Genomic DNA, 27,368 nt, shown 5'->3' with positions numbered 1-27,368 from the left:
CAGGGAATAACTACTAAAAGTTTGGAAAACACCTTGTTAAAAAGAAGAAAAAAAAAGCACAATGTAGTAGGAGGAGAAAAAGTCCAAAATGTTTTATTAAGCATTTGAATATATACATTTTTTTTTTTTTACAAGACTGATACATAAAACCATATATTCACCAAAAAGACCCTTGGATGAAACGAATTGACAAAACTTCAGCAGCAGCAATTTTTGAACCCACAAATTTAATGCTGTTTTCATTTGTGTGAGATGTGGATTGTGAAAACATGCAGTTTTCAGAATTTCAGTTATGTGACAGGAGAGTGTGATTGTGATAAGTGGCATTTCCTCAGTTTCACTATCTCTAAATGTGGTTCTGGTCAATTACAGAGTATTTGGATCTGTGCAGTCAAGTATCAAAAGTAACAAATAACCCTCCCCACTCGGTTAAACCTTAAACGGCGCGTATTCTGCATTGCAGTAACATTTACCTTCTCTAGAGAAGTCAAGCGGATCATTTCAGAGATGACGGGACGTCACTTCCGCAAACGATTGGCACTCAATTTGTGGTATAGAAAAAATGTTGGGTCGGGGGGGTCTGATATACTGTAGTTTAATACTGTACTTCTGTTGCTGCAGTCAAATGCACCATGTTAAATCTTTTCTCAACAAAGCTGGTCACCAAAACGTTGATTTGCCCAAAATCAAGTATTTCATTGACCAAATTTGCATGGGCTATGATGTTTATATGACATTTTAAAGACGGGAAGACATAGTCCCGTGGTTTAAGGCTAGCTTCTTTCAAAATGAAAGTAATATGTGATTGGATGAAGAAATATGCTTTCTTTAATATGCATACAGGATGCTCACCCTCTCAAGGACCATCTATATCCAAACTAAGACATCTATCCACGTACATACAAAAAAGGGTGTGGGCAGGGAGTAGTGGTGACTGTCTATATAAGATACACTGTATTATTGTAAGTTCACCATAAATGATATATATATAAAAAAAGGTCACGAATGAACAATGCTATGAAATACGTGCAAGTACGAAGAGCTATAAAACCCTACTTTTACCTTCCTCAATTGCACATTCTCTTCCTTTTATTTCAAACTCCAACTTAAGTAAATGAAAACAGAAGACTGTCTCAAATGCAGTTACATCTAACTACCTTCTTTATCCATCTTCCAACATTCTAGACTCATTTGTAGGATACGTACAGTCGGCGCCCATTGAGACTTGTGTTGGTGGTGTAGTCTTTCAATCTCTCCATCCATTCACTAACATGTCAGCGTCTCTTCTGCAGGCAAACTGCAACACCATCACTGTATCTCATTGGTCACACTGCCTGACTATTACAACAAGGATGGTATCCATATACTATAAGGCTATATATATGATGTTTAAGACAACTTAACCCAGTTTAACCCTTTCTGTGCCTTTTTATCAAATGTACACATTCATCTATCAGCCGGTTAGGTCAAATTTGAATAACCCGAGTCACATTATATGGACCTAGAAGTCTTTCCAATGTAAACTGTCAGATAAAACATGTCCACTTAAAGGACTAGGCCCGATAATCTCAACCCTGCGAGGCACAGCTTCTCTCCACATTGTACCAACCCATCAACAGCTGTTTCAGCTCGCCTGAGTGGTACGTAGATTGGTTGACCCGCAGCCGTTTCCAGATTGGTGAGCTCCTGAGGGAACGAGGAAGCCCGGTTGCAGTCCTGCAGGGGGAGCAGTGGAAGACAGCGGGGCCCCCTGAGTCCACTGAGGCATGCTGTAGGTGGGACAGGTGTAGCCAAACTGCTGATTGCTCACACACAGTGAACCCTTCCGTCCAGTTGTGGAGTTGACGTTGGCCGGCATGTGACCACCCATGGAACAAAGCTGACCTGGTGCAGAGAATTTACGTGGCAACATCTGAGGAGGAAGACAGTTTATTTATTATAAAACATGGTTTTGATCTTGATCGGTCAATACAGCATGCTAAAATGCACAATATGATGTAAAACACCTGCTCATCTAGCTAGTCATAGTTATCAGGGCAAAACATCCACAGAACTGTTTCAGGCAATATTAAGATCATCTCACAACAGAATAAAAACAAAAAGATGTGAACAAATGCAACTTTTGGGCACTTGTGATCCATATACAGCACCTGCTGCAGTATTTCAATCACTAAAAAGGTGGAACATTCTAAAATGTTATAATGTGAAAAACAGATAAAGTGCCTTTATATATTAAAATGGTGATATTAAAAGATCAAACTCAGAATGCACCTTATTGATGATGCATACTATATACAGGCGAGCAGATGAGCCCAGAATATAAATACGGTTTATTTATAATGGTGTTCTATGGAAAAATGCTTAGTGGGAAACGGCACATTGCTTTTATGTTCTGGGTTCAGCTGCTTGCCTACATAGTATGCATCACCATTTAGCTGTATATTGAATTTGGTCTTTTAATATCACGGTCTTACTACATTAATACTTAGTACAAACCTTATAAAAAGGTGGGTGTTTCTATTAGGGTGTGATGTTACATGAAAATTGTGTATATACTATTAAAGCCCAAAATATACTTCAGTTGTGACACAAATATGTTTATATTTTATGCATAAAAAAGTCACTTCATATTCTGGCTACAGACAAAATTTATGAGGTGACTAATCTAAATGCCTCCGATTGGCCACTGCATTTATAAGCTCAACAGAAATGTGTGATTGGTTATGATGCTCAACGCTGCAAACACGTGTAAAAAGAAATCTGATGCAACATGAGCAGATCTATGTAATTCTGCAATCGACACTTTACATTAATTTTCACATTTCACTTTAATCGTGATAGCTGTGGTAGATTTATTTTAAATGTACAGGGACATTTTTCTTGAATTTGGGGTTAATTTGTTAATTTTATGCCATTTTGTCCTAAGCCGCCATTAATTTTGACCCTGCTGGCTATACATGTATCCTATTTTGTGAACATTTACTGATAATCTAAATCAGAACGAAATTATGTTCAATATATTTTTAGTGACTTAGAATTATCGTACATCATGAGCATGTGTGTTCTTTTTGGAGTAGTTCTTATTACCTGTGGCATCATGTTCTTGGCATCCCTGGCCCAGTTATCAACCAACTGATGGAGGTCATCAGTGAATGTGCCCTTGCGTGGCAGATTAGTAGCTGGGGCTTGGTCCTGGTCATGGCTCTGTCCGTTCTCTTCTCTCAATGGACTTGTGGTTCCTACAAGTTACAATCAATATTCACCGATTAGAAGAACTTGAGCATTTTGAAAAAAAAGAAAAGAAAAAAGAAAACATTACTTCAACTAAAATACTGAGTCATACCTTGCACATGAACATTTGAGCTTGGTACGGTTTCAGAAGTTGAAGTCTTCGCAGTGGCAGACTGATTGACTGAATTTTGACCACTCTGTACAGCTTGCTTGTTCCCTGGACAAAACCAAACAACAGTTTAAGCCATTTGTTCACAAGGCCTGAGCAGGATGTTACAGTTGGATGTAAACCACTAAGCTCTGATACCTTGAAAGGAACCGGTGCCACTACCACTTCTTGACCGATTCCCCTTGCCCTTAGTGGGTCTCCGCCTTCCTGACGCAATGGCCACGGTGGGAGGGACCACCACAGAGGGCGGCGTTTTGCCTAGACGTGTAAAGAGTTCCTCGATTTCCTTTTTCTGTTTATTCTGTAATGCCTGGATCTCAACCATATGTCTGCAAAAAGAAATAAAAGGGCATCACGAATTGATAACAACTAATTGCTTTTGTTGATGAGGACGACAAATTGTTTTTATTCCTTTTTGGTAATTTGCTTTGGATAAAATACAGTGTCAAACATGAACAATTGAGGTAAAAAAAAAAGATCAAGGTACCTCTCCCTGAGCTTGTTCATCTCTCCTTTAAGGCCCTCATCTTCTGGTTCAGAGTCATTGTCACTGCTGAGGTAGTGATTGGTGATGGACATGCTGGAAGCGTTCATTTTAGGCTCTTTAGCGATGTCCGGTCCCTCAGTAGAGCTTATGAAGAAGGTCTTTTCTTCGTCTGGGGTCACTGTGAATCGGCCCACTTTGATGTCAGTGCTGGAGGTCACCTGAAAGCGGCCGACTGTAGTGATAGACGAGACGGGTTCAGGGCTGACCCTGGGAGGGGTCTGAGATTTATGAACTGTGTTTTCAGGGCTAGAGAGAGATGATGGTGATGAGGAGGAGGATGACGATGATGTTGTTGAAGGGGTGATGGAGGAAGATGAGACTACTACTGCTGGATCTGGAGCACTGCCTGGGTCTTGATCACTGGCCACAGAAACCTGAAACGTAGACCGAGGATGTGCATGAACTTGCCGTTTAAATCTTTCAGGCATTAAAATATGAACCCTAGTGCACACAGAGAAGTCTATAAGGCTACCTGAAATCGGCCAAGTTTGAAAGCTTTTTCGAGTTGTGATGTCACTGGCTCTTTCTCCTCAGTGCTTGTCTGTCCATCTGGTTGATTTACAGCTGTGGAGGTCTTTAAAAGAGAATGCAAAAAAGTGTAATAATGCTATAACAATGTAATAATGGGTCAATGACAAATAAGAGTGTCTACAGTAAAAGAATAAACAAAAAATAAAATAAAAAAAGTTTGAAATTAATGTGCCAAGTTTTTAGAAATGTAGTCTGTGTATTCTCATGACGAATAATGTAACAAGCAATTTTTTTTCTTACAGTTTAAATAAGGAAACATGTCAGTGTGCACGGTCCAATCTTTGTTTATATATATATATATATATATATATATATATATATATATTGCAAATAACAAATTGCGGGAATTGCGTACAGTTCTATATATAAATCAAGACAAGACAAGACACATTTTGGAAGAAGGATTGACTTATTTTTTACATTTTGTTAATTTTGTTAATTTTTAATTCAGCTAGTTGCCATGGCAACATTTCTATTTTTTCACTAATATTTATATTTTATTTCAGCTTTATTTGAATTAATTTGTAATAGTTTTAGTAAAAAATAACAACATGAACTGAATTTTTGATATACAAGCGTCATGTCATCCAAATACCAATATAGACGCTGAATTAGCAACTTCCCCCACCTGTGGCCTTTGTGGTGACGGATCTGCAGATGAAGTCTGGGCATGGCTTGTAGGTGTCCCAACGGAGGCAAAAGCACCGGGTGCAAAGTTCCCACTGGAACTGAGAGACAAACTGGGAGGCGTCACACTGGAGACCAAGCCAGGAGTGATAGTGTTGGGTGGGGAGGATGTAGATGGCTCTCCAGATCCATCAGGTTGAGTGGAGGAGCTCTGAGAGGAGTCCTTGAAAAGGGAACGCAGCTTCTTGTCTAAAGCGTGAATGTCTTCAATTCCAGGTGGCTTCCCCTGTACATCACCCTCACCATCTGTCCCAGTTGGTTGTGTCACAGGGATAGAAGAGGGGCCGACTTGAACCTGCTGGATGGTAGCTTGAGTTTGATCCAAGCCACTGCTCTCAGCCTGCTGACCCACGTTTTGAGGAGTCTGGAAAGGGGTAGGACTTGACAGCCGACGTGGTTCTGGTGATTCAGTTGGAGCTGGGGAAGGGGATGTCCTCCCTGTACTGGTTTGCTGAGTGGTGGTAGATGGTGTAGGAGTGATTTCTTGAGTGGTGACTGTTATCAGATTTGCAGTGGCTGTAGGCACAGGGCTCTGGTATAATGACTGAGAAGTAGGAGGAATGCAGCTCTCTGGGGCAAGACCTCCAGGTGTGGCAGGTACCACAGAAATCTGGGTTGAACCAGGGGCAAAGTTGGCTTGTTCCTGCTGAACACTGCTGGCTGATGTGGGATCAGATGCTGGAAATGAGAATGGATGGATAAAATCAGTCTGAATGTTTTGAAGTATGTTTAAGCAATCTTTTTCTGCAGATGTGTAAATCAGACCTGGTGTGGAGTCTTCAAATGATGTGTTTGCAGAAGGAGGTCCAAACAAAGGTTCCCGTAGTCTTGCTTCAGGCACTGGACTTACTATGAAGCGCCGGCCTGCTGAATGTACAACCTGTGCTGCTACGCTAGGTGGCACACCTGTTAAATGTGAAATATGACAAATGATACAGGATGCAAGATGGGGGCAGATAAAATGTAAAAACATCACTACAAAGAACACTTACCAGGCACACTGGATGTTGAGATTTCAGGTACTTGCTGGGCCGAATTATTGATCACCTGAAGTGTTATGGGGAGAATTTAATTTGTAGTCCACAAATTATTTCTCAAATGTATTCTTATGGTCTGAAAATCATAGTAGATACCTGAGTTTGGCTGTTTTTCAGAGCTTTTCCTTTCTGATCTGCCATCTGAATGACCTCTCGAACCTGTTCTATGAAGGACTCCCGCTCGCTCTCCAAGATAAAATCACTATTGACCTGATACAAAACGAAGAGAAGTTACATACAACTTAGGAAAACTATCTTGCTCCACTATTAGGGGTGAAAAAAATTATTTTACAAATAAATACATTTTTAAATCATAGTTTCTTTCTGCAGCAGAAGGTATGTCCAACTCAGGGGTGTGTTCTAATCAGTAGTTATAATCCCTTTTTAAATTTCACAGACTTCACCTTCCCACAGGCAATTCACACAAAGTTTTTTTTTTCTTTTTGTTTCACTGTGCTCATTTTCCACAGTGAACATGCAATAGATGGACATCTTGACCGTTGTGTTCGCGTCCACGTATGATTACAAATTTGTAAGATGCCTTATCATGTTAAAATAAGTTTTAAAACACGTGTCTTGAGATACATGCACTAGGTTTTTGCCTTTGTGAAAAAATTTCAAAATGCTTGTGTGATGTAACATTTATGTAAACCCCCAGTTCTGTCTTAAGAGAGTGAAAACAGACAGCACAAAACATAACATGTCATAATAAAAATCTTGCATCTTAAATACAACCGAATACATATCAAATCATTATTATTTTGAATGGAGGTCTATGCCAATCCACTATACTGAAAAAGGGTGAGAGTAAGAGAGAGAAAAGTATACCATAATTTCAGCAATTTCTACAGGATTATCTCCATCCAAATCAAACTTGAATGTGACCATCTTCCTGTTGTGGGTTTCCAGCTGACATTCAGCGACTCTGTCACCAATATTAGAAATCTACAAAAACAAAGATCAATATTTTAATGAAATTATATTATTTCATAAACTTATAAATCGTTGTGCTCGTGGTCACACAACGTTACATACCAATATTAAAAACAAATATTAGATTTGGGCGTAACTTACATTCAGCAAATTGAGCTTGCCCTTAGCCATCTTTTCGTGGCGTGAGCGGCTGCGTACAGAGCGACGTTGGGCTCGTTTCATAGAGCGACCCTCGTGCCTGCCCTCGTTCCCATCGCTCAGACCAGATGCAGGATCGGAATGGCCACTGAGGGAACCAAAAACATCATTGGTTCAACTTCTCTCTAATGGAAGGTCAATATACCAAAATACACATGAATTATTAAAAAGATGTTTCACCTTTCCGTGGAGGCTGGAACCAGAGATGTTTGAGGTTGTGTCTGCTCTGCTGGCTGCGGTTGGGACACACTAAGTGGTACCTGTAATAGAGAATCAAATTAGAATTTTAGAATCCAAGTGACTTAATCATAATCACCTATAACAAACAATCACATGGAGAAGGTGGTCTTCATCCAGACAAAAAGGCTTGTTGTAAATTGTTGGTTTGTGGTGACTCAAGCCTACAAGGATTTGGGGGGAGAGGGTGTTGAGGGTGAGGTAACAGGAAGTTATACTGTTCAGAGGGTTTTTCAATGGTTGGTGCCAATATTTCTAGAGGACGTTGGCCAGTGGCCTTTATAATGTCTGCATACACACACTGGCATTTAAAAAATTTGGGGTCAGTAAGAGTTTTTGAATACTTTTATTCAGCAAGAATGCATTAAATTGATCAAAAGTGAAAGTAATGACATGCATAATGCTACAAAAGATGTGTGTTTCAAATAAATTATGTTCTTTTAAATTTTCTACTCAAGGAATCCAGAAAAAAAAAAAACGTTCACGTGCGCACGGAATAGTTTTCTCATATTTTTATTTTTGCAAAGGTCCCTTTAGGGGCTCTGTAGTTTCCAACATTAATAAGAAATATTTCTTGAGCACTAAATCATCATATTAGAATGATTTCCGAAGGATCATATGACACAGTTTTTAATGTATTTTTAATCAAATAAATACAGTCTTGGTGAGCCTAAGAGACTTTTCAAAAAAAGTTTTTTTTTTTTTTTAAATTACCAACCCCAAATTTTTTAATGGTCGAGTACACTAAATTACTGACATTAAAAGAACATTTTCTTTTCACAATATTTCCTCAAAATTCACTGAATATAGCTTGTTTCAAAATCTACCAACATACTTGAATAAAAATAAAATGTTTTTTTTTTTTTAGCATTTGAAATAATTTGCGAAAATATTGTGTAAAAGTGTAAAACAATTTTTTTAAATACACATTACATTTTTTTAATATACACATAAGCATTATATCAGCCCTCAGCATTGTAGATATTGTTATCAGAACTAAAAACCCACATCGGCAAACTGCTAATTCACACACCAGTGTTAGGCACAGCTAGTACCTGACAAGCCTGATATAGAAAATAGAGTTGTTCAGCATTTGGAGGTGGTGAGAAAACAGGAGGACTGAGTTGACATGCCCATATCTGACAAACATGTTAGAGCAGCCAGCATGCAAGAAAGAGATGGAGAAGTAAAGAACAGTAGTATTAATGCATGAACTGCCAATAAGCTGGATGTTGTGCATAAAGCACAGAACATTCATCAAGCAACATGCAGGCCAATGGAAGATGTAATATCAGCCACCAGAGGGCACTATTCATGCTGTACCTGTAAGACTTGAGGGCCCTGCAGTCCAGTGCCATCCTGAGATGGCTGATGGTACTGCACGGGGACGGTAGGCTGAACAGCAGGGGGCAGAGAGGCTGCCTGTCCCATCATCTGAGAGAGGAGTTCATGTATACATTAAAAGGGCTTTTATAACTCTGGTATATGTTTAACAAACAACAGATCCATAGAGCAAGATGTTTTTGTCATTATGTTATTGATCACGTGAAGTGTACCTGAGGTGTGGCCGTAGTTCCAGTCTGGGGGAGGGGGGCTGGGGACAAAGTACTGCTCACCTGCTGCGACTGATGTGGAGAAGAAATGAGCAATTAAGACATAAAAATCAAAGAATATAGTGTTTTGTTTTCAGATGAACACAACTAGCTTTGTTAGAAAACCAAAACATTTTACCTTTTCACACGCAAGTTTAAAATTGGCTGACCCCCAAGCGTGAGTTTTTCAAGGCGACAATTATTTAGAAAGTATCACTTTATTGTTTCCATGGTGATGCATCATTGTTTGTCACCACAGACACAATAGCGCTGCTTTTATTTAATTTTGCATTTTTTATTCAAAATATTCACAAATTTGTTAGCTATAGCATGAAATATCTGATATTCCGATTGTCAAATATGTGCAAGTGGAAGTGTTTTGTTGTTTAAACACCTTTATAACGATAGCGTTAGTTGAGCTATATGCGTGATGGCACCGCCATGTTAGTTTGTGCCGCAGACGCAGTTCAGAGAATCGGATCTGTTGGATTTACAACACGTGAATTCATCCACTTCTCCCGAAATACATGAAAGAAGAATAAAGTAAACTTTAAAGTTACTTACACAATGTGTATCTGATATGAATAAAAAGTATCGTCTAATTATAATGGAAATTATTATTATTGCTGCTTCTATAGACATCAGTGTGTATTTTACAAACTCTAAATGTATTGTTTTTTTAAAAATACTTTAATTTAAATGTCTGAAACCTAAAATAAACATTATGTGGTTGAAAACACTGATTAGTTGATACATGACAAGCGCTGAGCGCGTCCGTCTCTGGCTCAGCGTCAGCCAACGCGCGAAAGCACATTTGAATTTAGCAGATGATCACATGATGCACTGACCGTTCTAATCAAACAGGTGTGATTGTACGCTCCAGTGACCAGCCTAGACTGATCATACCGGTGTGATCGTACGTGTGAAAGGGTTAAAGACCCCCTGTGGTGAAAATCAAGTTTTTAATGTTGTTTATATGTCTATGTGGGGTTTTTAAAAAGCGCAATCCATGAGCAAATTCATAAGTCAACACTATTACTAAGTATTTTCTCCTTAAAACTGCAGTGAACCAAAGACAGTCTCAAAAACATGGTTTGAAATCGCCCTTGTTCTCCATGTCACAAATATGTTGTAACCAATTCAGTCAACATAAGTGACTTATGCACTTTAAAGTGCCTTTAGCATATCATTAACTGCTGCGAAAGAGGGGAGTCTAAGAGAAACCAAGTTATACAGGTACATTTTTCTGTTGATAAGAAAGGTCAGGTACATTTAGCAATATAGCGGGTGAATTATGTATATGATGTATATTATGATGTTATGATGAACTATATGCCTTTCTGCACTGACGTTCTAAGTGATTCTGACGTTCTAAGGATACTCATTTTTAGAAGGCAGCTGTCTAACTCTGAGATGGCGAACAGGAATATGGTTTGTGTAACATTAGCAGCACATTTTTAGCTGTTTGATAACATAGTCAAGGAAAAGGCTAATCATATTAATTACCGTATTAATGAATAATATTAATGTGTCCGACGTTGTAGAGAGCGATACATAAAACACATTACCATTCTGATACATCGACTTCTAGAAGAGCCTGAGAAATTCACTATTCCGCTTCTTCAGAATCAGTTTCTGGTTCAAATGTACATGGCTGAATTAAACCAGTATTTCCACTTGCCATTGTGCAGCGTTTACGGCAGTAAAGTTGACTGAGTGGATCTCTGAGCTGGTGTGAGTGAGGGGCTAATTTGCATATTCATGGTTCTGCATATACTACATGAAGCAAGTGTAGAGATACATTCAAGCTATTTTAAGGCATGAGGAAGTTTATATTTTGGTGACCAAAGATGTATTTTAAGGGATAAAATTATTGACTACGGGGGACTTTAACTAGCCTGACTACGTCAGACTTCGTACTTCCGCTCAATTTCATTTCACTTCTGTACTCAGTCTGAGACCGCGTCAGAGCTTTCCGTTTTCCTCCGGCCTGAAAACAGCCGGCCAATCAACGAACAGAGGGCGGGCTGAGAGCCGTGACGTAGACGCTGATTGTACCGTGGATGTGTAGATTTACTTCACAAAATCTGCAAAAGTCGTTCACAGCCATGTTCACTCCGGTATTTCGCTCGATGGTTTTGTTTTCGCATCATACATGTGTTAGATGGAACAGTGGAACAGATGGAAGTTAGATGCGGCTGAGCATGCGCATAACACACGCCATAACCAAACGTTATGTGATTGGCTTACGGGTAACCAATGATTTTAAACTTCAGACAAGCGCCGCGCCCCCCCCCCCCCCCCGCGAGAAAGAAAACGCTTTTCAATTATGCCATGCCAGACTCTGTCTACGAAGCAAAGCGAAGTAGCAGAGTTTGGTATTACCAGGCTAGACTTTAACAACATAGATAGGAAATGTCTCACCATGCTTTGTGGATGGGTCATGGTATGCTGTGGCTGCGGATCAGTCTGTACAGTGCTGAAAGATGTGCCTGGCTGGGCAGGGTGAGTCTCGGGGACAGTCACTGAACCTTGAGGGTCCACAAAACCTATAGCTGCGAAACATACGTACATTACATTATTTTTTCATCATAAATGTCTGATGAATGTCCAATACATTTATTTTAAGTGCTGTTTGTTATATTGTATATTTATTTTTCTTGTCTTTACATATTGTGTAAAATGCTTTGGCAATGTTTTATGTAAACGCAATTATGTCAATAAAGTACTTTAAATGGAAATTAGAGCAATGACAGTTTTGCAACACTAACTTGAAGCAGAAGCGCTAGACTGCTGCAGTTGCTGGTGCTGGTCTGCTTCTGGTTCCTCAGACTCCGTGATGACTGAGGCCAGAGCGGGACCAGGGGGCTTAGCTGTGGGGTTAGTATCTGGTCCAGGCTGTGAGGGATCATTCTCATTCTCCTGCTCCATTTTCCTTTTTTCTTGTTCCTCTCTTACAAGTTTTCTCTGCTCTCTCTTACGGGAGATCAGGGACACTCTGTCCTTAATGGCCTTTGCGATGGTCTTGTGGTCTCCCTCGCAAACATAGCCTGAGTCGACCTGGAGGAAAAAATACATAATTCAACTTCAAGGACAACGATTAGTCATTATTATAGGCGACCAGGGGGGATTTTATGTACTGAAAGTCTGTGGAATTACTATAAATATTGATAATTGCATGGAAGTCAACAAATTAACCGTTTAAATCTTGAGTTAGGTAACAGAACAGAAATCCAAGTATCTTTACCATTTCTTGGGCAACATCATCTGGGACGTCTTTACTTAAGTCAAAGGAGAACTCAATGGCTTCATTCTCTTTGTATTTTCCTTTAAGTTTCTTTACATCCTCAATGCGCAGCAACAACTTTATGGCCACCAGCATTCCATCATCCTCCTCAGCCAGTTCTACACGAACCCCAGTCTCCTCCTGGAAAAAGGCATGACTTAGGAGGTCCTTGATGCAATACCTAAAAAAAGAAAATGGAGATGAATCTATTAAACACACAAAATCTAATTTAAAACTTAGGACACGCATATCCAGACAGAACTAACCTATGCAATCTCAAAACAAATCATATATCTTAGATTCTACTGCCTAATTAAACAGGTAGGGAGCACACATTAAAAAGCAAGTTTTAAAAAAAACAACTCACGTTTTATTAAATACATACATGTGTTTCATTCAATATATACATGTGTATATTACATTACATTACAAATGTTACCAGCCAACTAGCAATGGGCACAGGCGAGTGCTAATTTTAGGCCCTGCTTTAAGACATTGTGACAACTGCACTCTCATGTTCTGTGAATGTCAGCCCACCTCTCATCTTTATTCTGACGTATGCAACCCTCAATGATCTCCTTCACTTCAGGAATAGCCACTTTGTCGAAACTGCCAGGCTTCACCCCCTGTAAACACGGCACAGGAAACAATCAAATTACACACATGTAGAAAGATGGCTTTAAAGGGGTCATGAATTGAGAAGTCATATTTTACTTGATCTTTTAACATAAGAGGTCATTGTACTATAAAAATATCCTGTAAGTTAAAGAACTCAAAACTTCCTTGTCAGTCCAAAAACAGCTTTTATTGAAACCAAGATCAGAAAATGACTTGTTTAAGATTGTCAAATTTTTACAGCAAACCACCTCTGCAGAAGATCAACGCCTACTTCTATGATCGCCTCTTTAGCCCCACCCACCGATTCACACATTATTTAGTAGTAATATAAGACGCAAAACACAGGATTTCTCCAGCAACAAAACAATACGAGATGCCTCTGAGGATTGCAAGACGTTGTGCCAAGTTGTGGGAAAAAGTCTTTGCATTGCCTTCCTTGTGATCCTAATATAAGTAAGTGTGGATGAACTATTTTAACCAAGTTCCAGTCAGATCGCGTCAGTAAGACACTGTTCATTTGCTCGCTTCATTTGACTGTGTATTCGTATTTAAACAAGACACAGTTCGACGCGGACTATTCAGAGAGATGAAAATACAAGATGATGTATATACAACTATAATGAATCCGACACACAAGTGAAGTGATTTGCTGTTCTTTCCTTTAAGCATTTATGGGGTTGATGAGTTGGATTATTATCGGATACGGAAGAAAGCATGTAAAGAATGCTGCTTTTGTTATTGTTTTGATCAAAGCCATTCACTGTAATCCTAAATAAAAGATTTAGTGAGCGAGACTTTCTGTTTGTCATCAGTAAGATATTACAACACGTTTCATTTTATTTAAAACTGCAACCGACAATGCATTCGTTTTCCACTTTATCGCAAAGGATGAACTATGAATAGCCTATAATAACGATTCATAATTCTGTTTACAACAAACACCGTAAGTTATCATTATAACTGTGGTAACTCCAAGTACTTAAAACTTTATTCGCCAAATTGTTGGCAAATGCTTCAACTATGTAACAAGATATTTTTCAACATCGGAAGTTTTCAAAACAATTCCACCCATGTAATAGCGAGGACATTGAAAATTATATTAATATGCAAAACTGTTACCCATCATAGCAGTGGGCATTTACTTCCAACTCTTGAATGCAGCACGCCTGTTAAAACTGAGTGTTTTAAAAAGAGGGTCAAAAACAGGATAGAAAATAGCTTATTACTTCTAAATTAGGATGTTTTTTGTTGTAAAAATCTTGATAATATTATAAGTGGACCTCAGTGAACTAATAATAATAATAAATATTACTATTTATATATTAATACTACTACTATTATATATATATATATATATATATATATATATATATATATATATATATATATATATATATATATATATATAAATAAAATAGAGCAGTTCATGACCCCTTTAACTTGAGGCTGGATTTTCTCAAGGCTTCTACATTTGAATCATTGCATGTATTTTTGTCTGGTACCATTTCCCATTTTGTTTCATATCATATTGGTTTTGTGAGAGGTCATGACTTCAGCATTTACTGGTAGAGGTAAAAAACCAACTTACCACTGTGTGAGAAAAAAGCAGAAAGGAAACACCCCCACAGAGGGCAAAAAGGGGATAAAAAGACTAAAATAGTGCAGCAAACAAGGGGGAGGATGAGTGTGCGGGGGCTCTCTCCTCCGCCAGTGAAGTGTGGACTTACGCTGGTGACTCTGCGATAGATCTGAGCTGCATTCTGACACTCGGAGTACGGGTACTCAGAAGTAGCCATCTCCAGCATACACATCCCAAAGGCATACACATCCACCGACTCGTCATACTTCTCCTCATACATCTCAGGCGCCATGAACTCAGGGGTACCTTAAATTAAAAGAATGGTTCAGAACTCTCTCAGTACCCTATTACACCCTCTCAGTGAAGAGGTGAGAGGAAGATGATGCTGTCGATGAAGACCGCTCAGGCACAACCTGCGAGAAAAGAGAGAGGTAGAGGGAAGGAGAGCAAAAAGGGGATAGAAAGTAAAAAAAAAAAAAAAAGAAAAGGGGGAAACTGTCCTCAGTTAGACCGCAGTGATAAGAAGCCCAAGTTTCCCCATGTAAGACCTTCAAGGGCAGGAATGAGTTAGAGAAAAACCAAACTGGTGCACAGGACTCACTCGAAGGCCTGGACTGACTACATGACTCTAAACAAGATAGCCTGAATTCAAACAATCAATGTATTTGTAGATGTTAGCCCAAACAGGATGTTAAAACGAGTCCATGGTCAGAGGGCCTTATGCTTTTAATCACAAGACCAAACCGAAGCACTAGCTATGGAAAACATAAACCTTTCAAAAACGTCCTACCTTTGGGTTACCCTGTGAAGAGAAAAGGTTGAGCATTTCAAATGTTACACACTCCATAGCTTACTGAAAAGTGAAGTTCTGTGCACCAGGTAAACTAGTAACCAAGTTACCCATTGACAAAGGTCTCACACGGACAAACTTCCCATATTTATAATGGATTCAGACTGATGCGTCACATAATACTGGTGGACTTACCAGGCTCATTTCTGCGCACTTACTGTCTGTACTGCAGTACATTAAATAATCCTTAAAGTAGAATAAGGGGAGACCTGAAGTTAGAGCCTAAGGCTTCCAAAACAAAACAAAAACACACAGATCTCAAAGCTAAAAGTATGAGGGAGATGAGCAGAGAGTATAAGGCTTTGAGCTCCAGACACTGACACACTGAAAGAAAACAAGCATTTCCTTGTGGGGGGAAAAAATGAACAGATTCATTAGCATCATCATCATTAAATCATGGTTGACTGAAGAAACAGACCACAAATTTCCAAACCAGAGCAAAGATCACTCACGGTACCTGCCAGCCCAGGGCTCAGCTCTAGCTCTAGTGTTATTCCATGATCAGATCAGGTTTCCCTGCAGACGAGTCACAAAATACCTACAACCGCTCCACAACTACTTACACTGTCTGAGGGTACCTGAAATTGTGACAATGAAGACAGAAGACCAGAGAAAAACTACATTTAAACTAAAGGAGGGTGTCAAGAGACAACTTCCATAAAGCGGGAGCCCTGGTTTGCTGCGGTTCGATCGGTCAGGGAAACGCTGTGGTCTGCTTTCTCACCACTGTTATTAAAACGCGCTTTGAAAAGAAGCAGAGGAAGAAAAGAAACACGGAATGAAGGATTTGCTTTTCCCCCAACCACAAATCTGAGTCGGCCAATTCAAATGGATTTGGAGGCGGTAACACAGTTGCAAATACTTAGCCGTACCTATGACGCTCTTGGCAAAGGAGGCTCTCTTGAGGGTAGCCAAGCCCAAGTCTCCAATCTTGACTGATCCAGTAGGTCCAGTGATGAAAATGTTGTCACACTTGAGGTCCCGGTGGATGATGGGAGGCGACCTGGTATGAAGGAAGTGCAGCCCCTTCAGAATCTGCCGGCACCAGCTGCGCAGGACTTTGATCTTCATCTCCTTAAACCGTTTTAGATACCTACAAGGGCACCGAAAACAAGTCAATCATAGCAAGTGGGCTCTGAGACAAACATGGTTTAAAAAAAAAGAAAGAAAAAAGGAATATGACAGGAACAAATTAGAGCACTTACGTCTTGAGAGTCCCAGATGTCATGAGTTCAGTCACCAGGACAATACACTTCCTCCCTTTCAAGGGTGACTCCCAGGAGTCGTAGAAGCGTACTATGTTGGGATGCTGTAGACCCTTCAGCATTCCGGCTTCCTCTTTAAAACGCTGCCGCTCTGTCTTGGATAACTTGCGATCCTGAAAAAGATCATCATATTTTACAATATTAACTTTGTCAGCAGATGACACAGCGATATTTGAGCAAAATTTCACTGAAATCTACATAGGGAAATATTTCGCTTTTACGTGCTGCACAGATTCATTTTGAAATTGACTGGATGAGTCATGAGATTTTGCCCAGAAACATTCAATTTTACCACATCTTAAATCATCAATCGTGTCACTGGAGATCTACCTACCTGTAGAGATCAGATCCAACCCTGATCCAAAACACCTGACTGTAATTATCAAGTGCTCCTGAAGGCCTTTATTAGCTGGTTCAGTTGTGTTTGACTAGGGTTGGAGCTGAACTTTGCAGGAAAGTAGATATCCAGGAACAGGATTGGGCACCCGTCTTAAATAAAAAATAAAAATGTTCCACTTGCGAGAAGGGAAAATTATATTTAACACTAAGAGAATACAAAAAAAAAAAAATATTTTCATTATAATATAATTTATGTGCATCGCATTTTATTCAAAATATTTTAAACTCAAAGCAGTTGATAAGAAAAGTTTGACCATTTCTTTATTATTTGATTTAAATAAACAAAGGTAGACAACAACCAGATTCTTATAAAACACTAGCATCCCTTAACTGCTTTTTGCATGTTCAACACCTCTTTCATTTTTCTTTGATGACCAAAAAAAAAAAAGTCCCGTCTTGAATTATGGTTTCACCGAGGGGGAAATACTGCTGCGGCAAAAACCTCATTCGCAGTCAAAGTAGATGGTGCAGCACTAATAATATCATCTACAATGAAACTGCGAAGTACTTGCCTCAAACCCAGTCCAGCAAATAGATAGAACTGCTGTGTGTCCGACTACAGTTAAAACAATGCACACAATTCAAATGGCATTTCTTGGTTGACCTACATTTGGTGTGGTCAGCTGCCATTTCTGGAATGAGAAACATTTAGCTGTGAGTTTGCCTTTGTCAAGCCCAGCAGGGACAGCCATTCAAACTAAGCTAGGGTTAAAACTTAAAGTAACACAATTCGAGATCTTTAGCACAACGCCTTAACAGGGTGAAGGCCGGTAGAAAGCCAATTCAGTGCCGATTGATGCGGGTTAAAGGAAGGGGGACTATGCTTTGCACCCCACCCTATGACAAACCTACTTTCTCTCTCTTCCTCTTTGGCTATTCCAAAAATGTGGTGCACTCTGTGGCCTGTAGGACAAGGCCAGCTAAGCGTGGGAGCGTTTCCCCAGAGGAGGGGTGGACCGCACACTGAACTCCAGCATGAGGATAAAACTCCTGGCATGAATCCGACTCACGTGCAAGGGCACATACCACTTCAGGCAGAGGATAAGGAATTAGGATTAGTGAGATGATCTGAAACACAAATTACTAGTGCTGTCAACCGAGAGGGGGAAAAAACTATAAAAGAAAAACTACTTCTTAATCGCACCTAACATTAAAGTTTTTAATACACTTTTTTATATTGTAATACTTTCACATTGAATCTACAAAATAATTTAGGATCAACATAAAGACGTTATATTTAAAAAAAAAATTGTTTTACTAGTAAGCACTATAAATAAAGGCCAGTATCACCGATACCAGCACTGACACTGATGTCTCTATTAGATGGATTTTTCTCTCTCAATTTTAGCCATTATAGCCATTCAACATGGCAGTATAATTGAGAGATCAATTTGAACATTTAATAAGCTTTAAAAACATATAACAACTTTTAATTTCAGTGAACTTAAAACAATCTTTACATAAACACATTGTAATAAATGTCACATTTAGCTGTGCCATTAATATATCAGGGCTCAACGCAAAGTTTTTTTTTTTTTTTCAGGTTCAGATTTTTAGCTGCCCTGCTAAAATGCACAAAAAAAGTTAGCCTATTGTTTTTGATCCATGTAATCTTGTAAACAGTGCTTTAAGGTTTTCAAGTACTGTAGGTCTAATGGGTAAAGAAATATACAGAAACGGAATCAATCACTCACCGTCTTCACTGCATAAATTATCAATTTAAAATAGATTAATCCTTATTAAAGCTACAAAAGTCATTCAGTAAAGAGCAGTAAGTGATTTTCTCTTTGTCTTTAGTTCGCAGTTTAAAACTTACTCTTTACGCTCATTTAACACTTTTTAACAATTTAAGACTTATTGCTTATGAGGATACTCAACAAAATGAGAATTTTTACAGTTTTGTGTGTTGTCTGTTCAAGCACGAAAGACAACTCAACGCGGCACTGGTGCACTGTCTGAAGTGGCATTCTGTGGGTCTGTTTCGGGTGTTTGGTTACAGAGAGCTGCTTGCGCAGACAGCGCACAAATACAGATGAGTTTTTTTGGGGGCGTCTTATTGTACTTGACTGGTTTAATAGCACTTGAATGAATGATAGCATGATCATATACTGTAGCGCAGGGAAAGGATAACAAAAAAAAGTGGATTCTGCATTAATTGCATTAAATAATTTTAACGCATTAAACTGAAAAAAAATACAAATAAATAAAATATTAATTTTGACAGCCCTACAAATTACCTAGAAATACATTCAACAATTAATTAAAAACTGACAGCGTAGTTTAGTAGGTTGGGACAGAGTGCAGAGGTCTGACTGCTTATAAGGGGTCGCACAGGGAGTTCATTCATACACTTATCTATAAACCTGTATTGTTAATCAGTGATCTCATGGGGGTCATGTGCTTCGTAAACATTTTTTGTTAAAATCTGCATGGGCTTATTTCCCATCTAAAATGACCATGTTGTTACATTAAGGAAGTAAAAAAGAAAAGTCATACACTACCATTCAAAAGTTTGGGCCAGTAAGATTTTGTTTTTGAAATAAGTCCCTTATGCTCATCAAGAATATTAGCACAAAAATACAGCTTATTTAGTATATTATTTAATATAAAATAGTTGTTTTCTATTTTAATATATTTTTTAATGAATTTCTTTCCTGTAATGCGAAGCTGAATGTTGATTGAAGGGAAAACCCTTATGTTGTTCCAAACCTGTCTAAGTTTCTTTGTTCTGTTGAACACGAAAAGAAGATATTTTAAAGAATGTTAGACAGCTGACGGTAGCCAATGACTTCCATATAATTATTTTTAGCCGTCAACTGTTTGATTACCAACATTCCTTCAAATATCTTCTTTTGTGTTCAGCAGAAGAAAGAAACTCATACAGGTTTGTAACAACATAAGTGTGAGTACGTGATGACAGAATTTTCATTTTTTGGAGAACTATCCCTTTAATATTTGTGGAAACTGTGATTTCCAGATTATTTGATGAATAGAAAGTTCAGAAGAACAGCATCTATTTGTTATTTTTATTACCATTTAATAGTAAAGACTTTTACATTGTAGCAAAAACATTGTCAATTTTGCTCAATTTAATGCATCCTTGCTGAAAAGTATTAATTTTACCTTAAAAAACAACATACACGCACACACTAGAGAACAATAAACAAAGCTTATGAACTTCTCCTGAGAACAAAAATCCCAGAACTAAATTAAACTTTGCTTGTTAATTTTTTACATAAATAATATTTATTATTTATTAAACAACTATTCTATACAAATAATTACTTAAATTTAAAATAACAATAAAATATTCGTAAATGTACCAAGTACAAATCATGTAAACTGGGAAAAGATATCTTTAAATAGATTAAGGTTACTATTGAAGGCTAAATGGATTTATAGAGGTCCATTAAAGAGATCAGATGCAGGGAGAAAGGCAAATGCAGGACAATTGGGGTGAAACTCAAGCAGTCACTTGAAAGTCAGTAATATGCACTTGCAATGATGACTTAATTACCTAGCTAAATAGACTAGAGTATTGGTATATTGAATTGGAGGCTTAGAGGGAACTTCTGTAAAGAGAAGCATCTGACATCCATTTTCATTTTCTTTTTGTGGTGACCTACATATTGTTTAGCACGCAAGACAGGAGGGAAATGTGGGAGGGGAACATCCCTGAGTTTAGCATAAGGCGCTAAAGACAGATGGCATTCTGGGGGAGATAAACAGGCCCTTCTCTTTTATGCAGCGGTGCAGCTTAGAACACATACCGTTGTGTCGCACAAGACAAAACAGGGACAGTGAGACATGAAATGCGAGAAAGTGATGTAAAGAGGCTGAGAGCTAGAGAGAGGCTTTTGTTTCAAATGGAGCTGGCTACGCCTGAGGGGCATGAGCAGGAGAACAGCAGCTCACGTGGTGCTGCCTCGTCATCACTCTGCAAGAGAAGAGGTGGCAGGGGGTGGAGAGCAGCAGCAGTCAAGCCTTGGCAGTAAAGCTCACCGTACTTTACACAGATTACAATTGCTTTAGTGGTTAAACTTGACCTACTTTTGAAATCGCACCTTTATGTGGTACATTAATACATAAAAAACTGCTACTTAACAAAAATAATAAAATGTATCTAAATGTAAAAATACTTAAGTGGGTCACAACTTGAGAGCCAATGATTTTCCGACAGAGGTGCTTTTGCTATGTAGTCTGCCAGCGTCAGTATGCTCTCTTGTGCAGGCACACCTCACCGCGATTACTCATGCTTTAATCACATCATAAACCAATAAAAGCGGTATGATTGCAAGGATGTATTCATTGTGTAATTATGCCATAGCATACAGTAAAAAAGCTTGTGTTTCTCACGGTTCATAAACTATTAGAAAAAATGATTTAGAATGATTTTAGTTTTTTAGTAAAGTTTTGTAGACTTTATTTTGTGCTGTATCTAGTAGTAAAGAGGAAGAGACGATCATTTCATATGTGCTCTGATGCTGCTGCTTCTCTTGAACTGAGGCGCTACAGCGATTTGTCGTGCCACATTAAAGAGAGCCAAAACAGGATTTGAAAGTTGAGACTGTTTCATATCAGAAGTAACAAAACACAAAAGCTTTTTGCGAATTATTGGATGGGAGGTGTGCTACAAAGCTTTGTTCATCAACTGAAAACAGCAAACTAAAAGATTTTACTATTGGGATTTAAGAATCGATGTTCTTGTTCAAAATGAGAACCTAAATATAGAAAGTCTATATTTTTAACCCATCCCTACACAATATTACTGTTTTAAAAACAAAAACAAAAAAAACAAATCAAATAACTGCAGCCTTTGTGAGCACAAAAGACTTATTTGAAAAACATTTTAAAATCTTATCAACCCCAAACTTTTAAATGGTAGTGTAAATTCACAACTGCAAGATACAAATTCCAAGAATGAAGTCTATAAAGTAATATAATAAAGAATAAAGTAAGATATAGAGTTGCAGTTAATTTTTTTCACTCTGACAAGAAACAGGCTTCCACAGCAATTAGACTGTCTCAAAGTACACTTTAAACAAACACTAACTTATGATTTACTGCATGTCACACCGCTTACACACCTGGTGGTCTAAAATAACCCAAGAATTAGGAAATGAGAATTTTCTATTCAAGGATGATATTACAACGCCGGGCTATAGCCAAAGATGACAACAGCTATAAAAACACTGGCCAAATGCCAGATGGGTTAAGTGTCAGGGGTGTGTGTATCGAGACGCTTCAGAGGTGAGACGTTTCAAAGGTGTGACAATAGGACATGTAAAAGTGCCTTCCTTTTTGTAGAGAGATTAGAACGCAAAATTAAACAAGAACAATTCCAACTGATGACATATCACTTGGAAAGGTGTAGGTGGAGCATTTCAGTAAAAATCAAACTAGTCATAAGATTGTCATTACAAGGTGTTTTACCGGAAAGAGCTCAAGACAGGGTTGTAGGTTTAAGAGAATGAGATAATATTTAATCTAGAGACCTGAATGAGCAGATCAGATAGTGATTTACCACCATGAGCAGACAGATCAAGAGTGCTAACTGAATCAAGTGTTGCACTTTGTTATCCTAGTGGTCAAAAGCTGTGACGCCCTTTATTTTACTCGCCAGACTTTTTACATAGAATGCAAGAACAATGCAAATGAGAGAAAAATAAAAATCAATATAAATAATAAATATAAAATTGTAAACATTATTAAAGACAAGAAAACAGTCTGTAATAAAATAAGAACAAATTATCAAACTACAACCAATAGCACAAATAAACACAATAGAACAAAGATACAAATTAAATAGTGCTCTCAGGTTTTTCAGGTAGATCTAGTAATGAAATGTAAAATAACACTGCATAGTCTTCACTATATAAATTAAATACAGATGCATCCTAATTAAAGTTACTAAATGTATTCAGTCAATAGCAATTTTTTTTGCAGTGAGAGTTTTGTTTGATTAACAAAAACAGCAGCAAGATTATTAGGCTGTTGTCACTTTTGTCACTAAAATTGTTCATTCAAGCATTAATTGGTCAAATCATTGGTTAAAGAAATTTTAGTCACCTAATGTGAAATTTGGTCACATATGCAAGTGATATACTTGCATTGTAGAGGGTTGAATCTTGATATATAAAATTAACACTCGCCAAGCACCAAATGAAAGTAAAAATCGGCGTTGGAGAGTATATAAAACAGTGTCACTCGCCAGTTGGCCGGTAACATTTTTATGAATCCTAACAATGCATGAACTTTAACAAACATCTGAAGTGCGCGCCCAGAAAGCGCGTCTCAGACAGCATATAAATACTAAACTGAGCTCTCTTTCACATCTTCTTGTACTTGAGCAGACGGATTCACACAAAATTATGTAAAAAAAATAGTGAGTATCCTAGTAAACATAGTCGGTTATGTCTTAAGTGAGCAGTGAGCGTAAACAGTTGAGAAAGTAGGCTAACGCATGCGTACAGTATGAATAAACGCATGTGTATAACGCATGTGTACAGTACCTGAAAAAATGTAAAAGAACTGTTTATTTAATTTGTATATGTTACATTGTATTTATTTGTGCTTTTGCTTGTCATTTTATTATTTGTTCTTATTTTATTACTGACTGTTTACTTGTGTTTAATAATCTTTTAAATTTATATTAGTTAGACTAGTAGCTGTGGTAATGAAATTGTAATAGAGAATTGTGAATTTTAACTAGTATCTAATTTGGTAACGTAATTCGCAATTACAGATTACAGTCCTGTACCTTTATCTTTTTATCCCAATTTTAAAAACTGTTTTTTTGTTGTTGCTTCAAATCAAAGTTTGTAGTTTTTGTGATTCACCTCGTGGCTGGTTGGATTGGTTCATAGCTTATAATGGTTTAATGAAGACTTTTTTAAAAGCCCTATGGGAAAAGAGAATGGAAAAAGTGGCCGGCTGAAAAAAAGTGGGTTGGGGGGGGGGGAGGGGGGGGTTAATGGCCAATTCACACTGCACCAACAGACGCAGACCAACGGCGACAATCACCAGATTACAGCATGTCCCTTCTCAGACATTCTAATTCAGATTCAGCATGTTCAATCAGTGAAAACAAGCTCAGACAGACGCCAACAGATTCCAACTAGGGTAACACAATGATCTGACAAAACTCGATGAAGTGTCTGTTGCCGTCTGTCGGTTCTGTGTGAATTGGCCAAGTTTTACAAATACAAGAAACATACCTGTAACTCGCACCATGCTACCTCCACCGTCGTCTCAGTATCCAGACCCTTGTAGACGGTCTTGAAAGAGCCCCGTCCTATTTCAATATCAAACTTTAAGAAACGGCCATCCGGCGACGTCCCAACTGCATTTGTCTCAACTTCCTCAATTTCGTCCTGCTCCTTCTTAGCATCCCGTAACTCTGCCTCTACTCGTGCCTTTTCTTTACTTTCTTCATCGTCCTCTTTTTCATCCTCTCGTTTCACTTCAACACTATCTCCAGACTTCAGCTCCGCAGGCAAACTTGGTAATTCTGCAGAGAGAAGCTGTCCGGCATTCGCAATCGACACAGGCTTTGACTCTACGGCTGTCTCTACACAGTCATCCGCCTTCTTTTCTGGTGCAACCAAGACTTTAGCTTGTGTGGCCACAGAAACGGCTTTGGTTTCCAGGGCAGGAGGTTCACAAACAAGAGCATGGGAGTCCGTTGAGATAGGTAGGATTGCGTTCTTGCTGGGCAGTTCCAGCGCAGTAGCATTGGAGTCGTTAATGACGCTGCGACGGAAAAAACGATGCTCTGCTGCCTTCAGCAGTTCCCGCTCCATTGTGTGGTGGCGACGGCGGACCTCGACACCTAGACGCTCACCCACCAGCGTGTCTGAGCTGGAGCCGTTGACATTCTTCGAAGGGGGGGAAAGGAACTTAACCATCTTGTTGCTGAGATTTTCTGACATTTCTCCACCCAGTGGAGTAAAAAGTCAGGTTACACTTTACATGCTATCCATGCATGGAAAAAAGGCAGTATAAATATATGATAATGAAGTGGAGACTCAACAAACCTCCCTCCTCTCAAAACAGCAGTTCAGATAAAGTCAATGCTCTTGCAAACTAAAGTGTTGGAGAGGAGCACAGGAAGTCCTTGGTGGTAAAAGTAACGCAGGATCCATGCACAGATCAAAACACGTTGATGATAAATAGGGGACCTCACATCCAGCTCATCCATCCTGTGAAAAACTGTGGGGTGTATTCAATCCACATAGGGGGTCTCCTGAGGGGGCAGGGCATTAGCCCACTGATAAATGTGATGATCACTTTCGACTCTTAGGTTGTGCCAGGGCACAAAGTTTAACCCTTGTACCCGATTCACTGAAAGAGACAAAATATACTTTAACCAAGGTGGTTAGCCAGAGTTAACAAATTTACACTCAACATAAAAGTCTGCTTGTACACATTGCAATGGCTTTTCCACAATCAAGCAAATTCAAAATGAGTTCAAATGAGGTTACCGGTTTACTCTCGCTTAAAAAAAAAAGCAAGGATGTAACGTTTATTAACATAAAAATAGACCAGTCATTCTGAAACTATGAGATAAAGACAGAGTAGGAGGAAGTAAATCTTTGATTTTTGACATTTAACCCTTAAGGCAAATTCTTTTTGTCAATGGATTTCCCAACTAGCTAATTTATAAAACCCATATTCTATTTAAATGTAAACCTAGGTAAACTAAGGTAACTTACATCTCTGCTTTTTTGTATATTTAACAAATCGTTTGAAGTAAATCCTTCAAGACAGTGAACAAGCAGTATCTATCTTCAGTACAGTGAACATATGTTGTGGGATTAGTAAATTAGATTCACCCTCACCATGTGTGAACACCATACAGTCCACAGTTTCAAATAAAATAAAATAAATATAGTGATGACTCTTCTAAAAAAAACTTCTGTATCTATTTTCCTTTGAGGAGCACAAAATAAAATAAGCTACTGAAGAATGTAACTTTACTGGCCTCTTTTTCCTCATGCAATGACTGGAAATGAGTGGCGAATCAAGGTGTCAAACCTCAAAATCAGCTTCATTAAACAAGCGTCTTTATGTTAGTTTCTCAGAATTTTCATATGACTCCAGATGAATTGGAATATAGCTCAAGAGTAGTGTGGACTAGTTTTATGATAACGTTAGTTTTTTAATAGAACCAGTCTCCATTCACAATCATGAAAAAAATAAAAATAAAAATGAACAGTAACTTTTCGTAATGTCTCTGTCTTTAGTATTACACAGAAGAAATAAAGTCATAAAGGGTTGAACCGACATAATGACGAGTGAATTAATTAATTTTTAGATGAACTATCCCTTTAAGTGAGTCTATTTCCACTTATTATATTTTGTGTTGACCAAAAAGCAGCTAAAACCAAGGTGAACTACTAGTAAATAAATACATATTAGTCATGGCCCCGTTTAGTTTTACAAACGGCCACTTTGTCAGCACATTTAAGACAAAACTTACCATAATTTTAAGCGTCGTCGTCATCTTCAGTTATCAGTTACCAACAGCCAACTCCAGGTTTAACCGGTAATTCCCCAAACGCGCGTGCTCAGTATTTGAAATAACGTTTAACCGGCGGAAATCAAGTGAGAAACTAAATGTCTCTCGCTTAACGGATTTTTTAGCCGGTAAAAATGCGCCAAAATGGCTAAACGTCGGTTGCTGTTCCTCGGCTCAAAACCGTCTCGAGCGATAATGCGAAGTTCGAATGTCAAACACTACAACAACGTGCCGCTTCCGCTAATGGTTGCTCGCGAGACTGCAGAGCAGGTTCTCTTTGTTATTCTCTTTCATCTGACCTCGATTCATCTTCCTTGTACACTCATCCACTGCATGACGTCGCGCGTGCAAACGACGCAGTTCAAGTTGACGTTAAAATATTTACATCTACAGGATTGCAAAACAACAATTGAAAGCCCTTGAGACTATATCCATATGCCGCCACGAAACTTGGCTTTGGGTGCAGCACGCTCGCGAGCGCTTTGTGGCTCTATTGTTTACAGTTCAAGATCCCACACAGATGTAGACGATTTGCACGCGCTGGGTTCAAGGCTGCGCAATCTGCTCATCCCATCGATTCTCTACATTTTCGCCATCGCACAAATTCATGTTACATGAACAAACCGGTTCGTGATCAACAATAACCCGGACTAGTCTGTCCACTCCCCCTGCTTGTCTAATGTCTATCT

General features: G+C 38.5%; 2 protein-coding genes across 2 annotated transcripts in view; both read right to left on the bottom strand.

Annotated features, from left to right (window-relative positions):
- Window positions 1–27,368, bottom strand: part of kctd15a (potassium channel tetramerization domain containing 15a) — a 572,168-nt gene that overhangs the window by 289,513 nt on the left and 255,287 nt on the right. The gene's annotated exons all lie outside the window — the stretch shown is intronic.
- Window positions 68–27,368, bottom strand: wnk1a (WNK lysine deficient protein kinase 1a). Its single transcript, XM_084095304.1, has 24 exons — window positions 26,641–27,368; window positions 24,377–25,502; window positions 16,701–16,873; window positions 16,368–16,588; window positions 14,794–14,951; window positions 12,986–13,074; window positions 12,410–12,629; window positions 11,934–12,222; window positions 11,587–11,717; window positions 9,127–9,195; window positions 8,894–9,004; window positions 7,514–7,593; window positions 7,277–7,421; window positions 7,031–7,147; window positions 6,299–6,412; window positions 6,158–6,212; window positions 5,931–6,071; window positions 5,107–5,843; window positions 4,420–4,521; window positions 3,888–4,321; window positions 3,539–3,729; window positions 3,344–3,448; window positions 3,088–3,239; window positions 68–1,912 (listed from the first exon to the last, which is right to left on the bottom strand). Exons 2-24 carry the CDS (start codon window positions 25,088–25,090, stop codon window positions 1,625–1,627), a joined length of 4,836 nt encoding a protein of 1,611 aa, XP_083951430.1. The 5' UTR covers window positions 25,091–25,502; window positions 26,641–27,368; the 3' UTR covers window positions 68–1,624.

Source organism: Abramis brama (assembly GCF_963993115.1).
Source record: "Abramis brama genome assembly, chromosome: 20".
NCBI lineage: Eukaryota > Metazoa > Chordata > Actinopteri > Cypriniformes > Leuciscidae > Abramis > Abramis brama.
The sequence above is the reverse complement of the archived record's forward strand: the minus strand, read 5'-3'. Positions and strand labels throughout refer to the sequence as shown.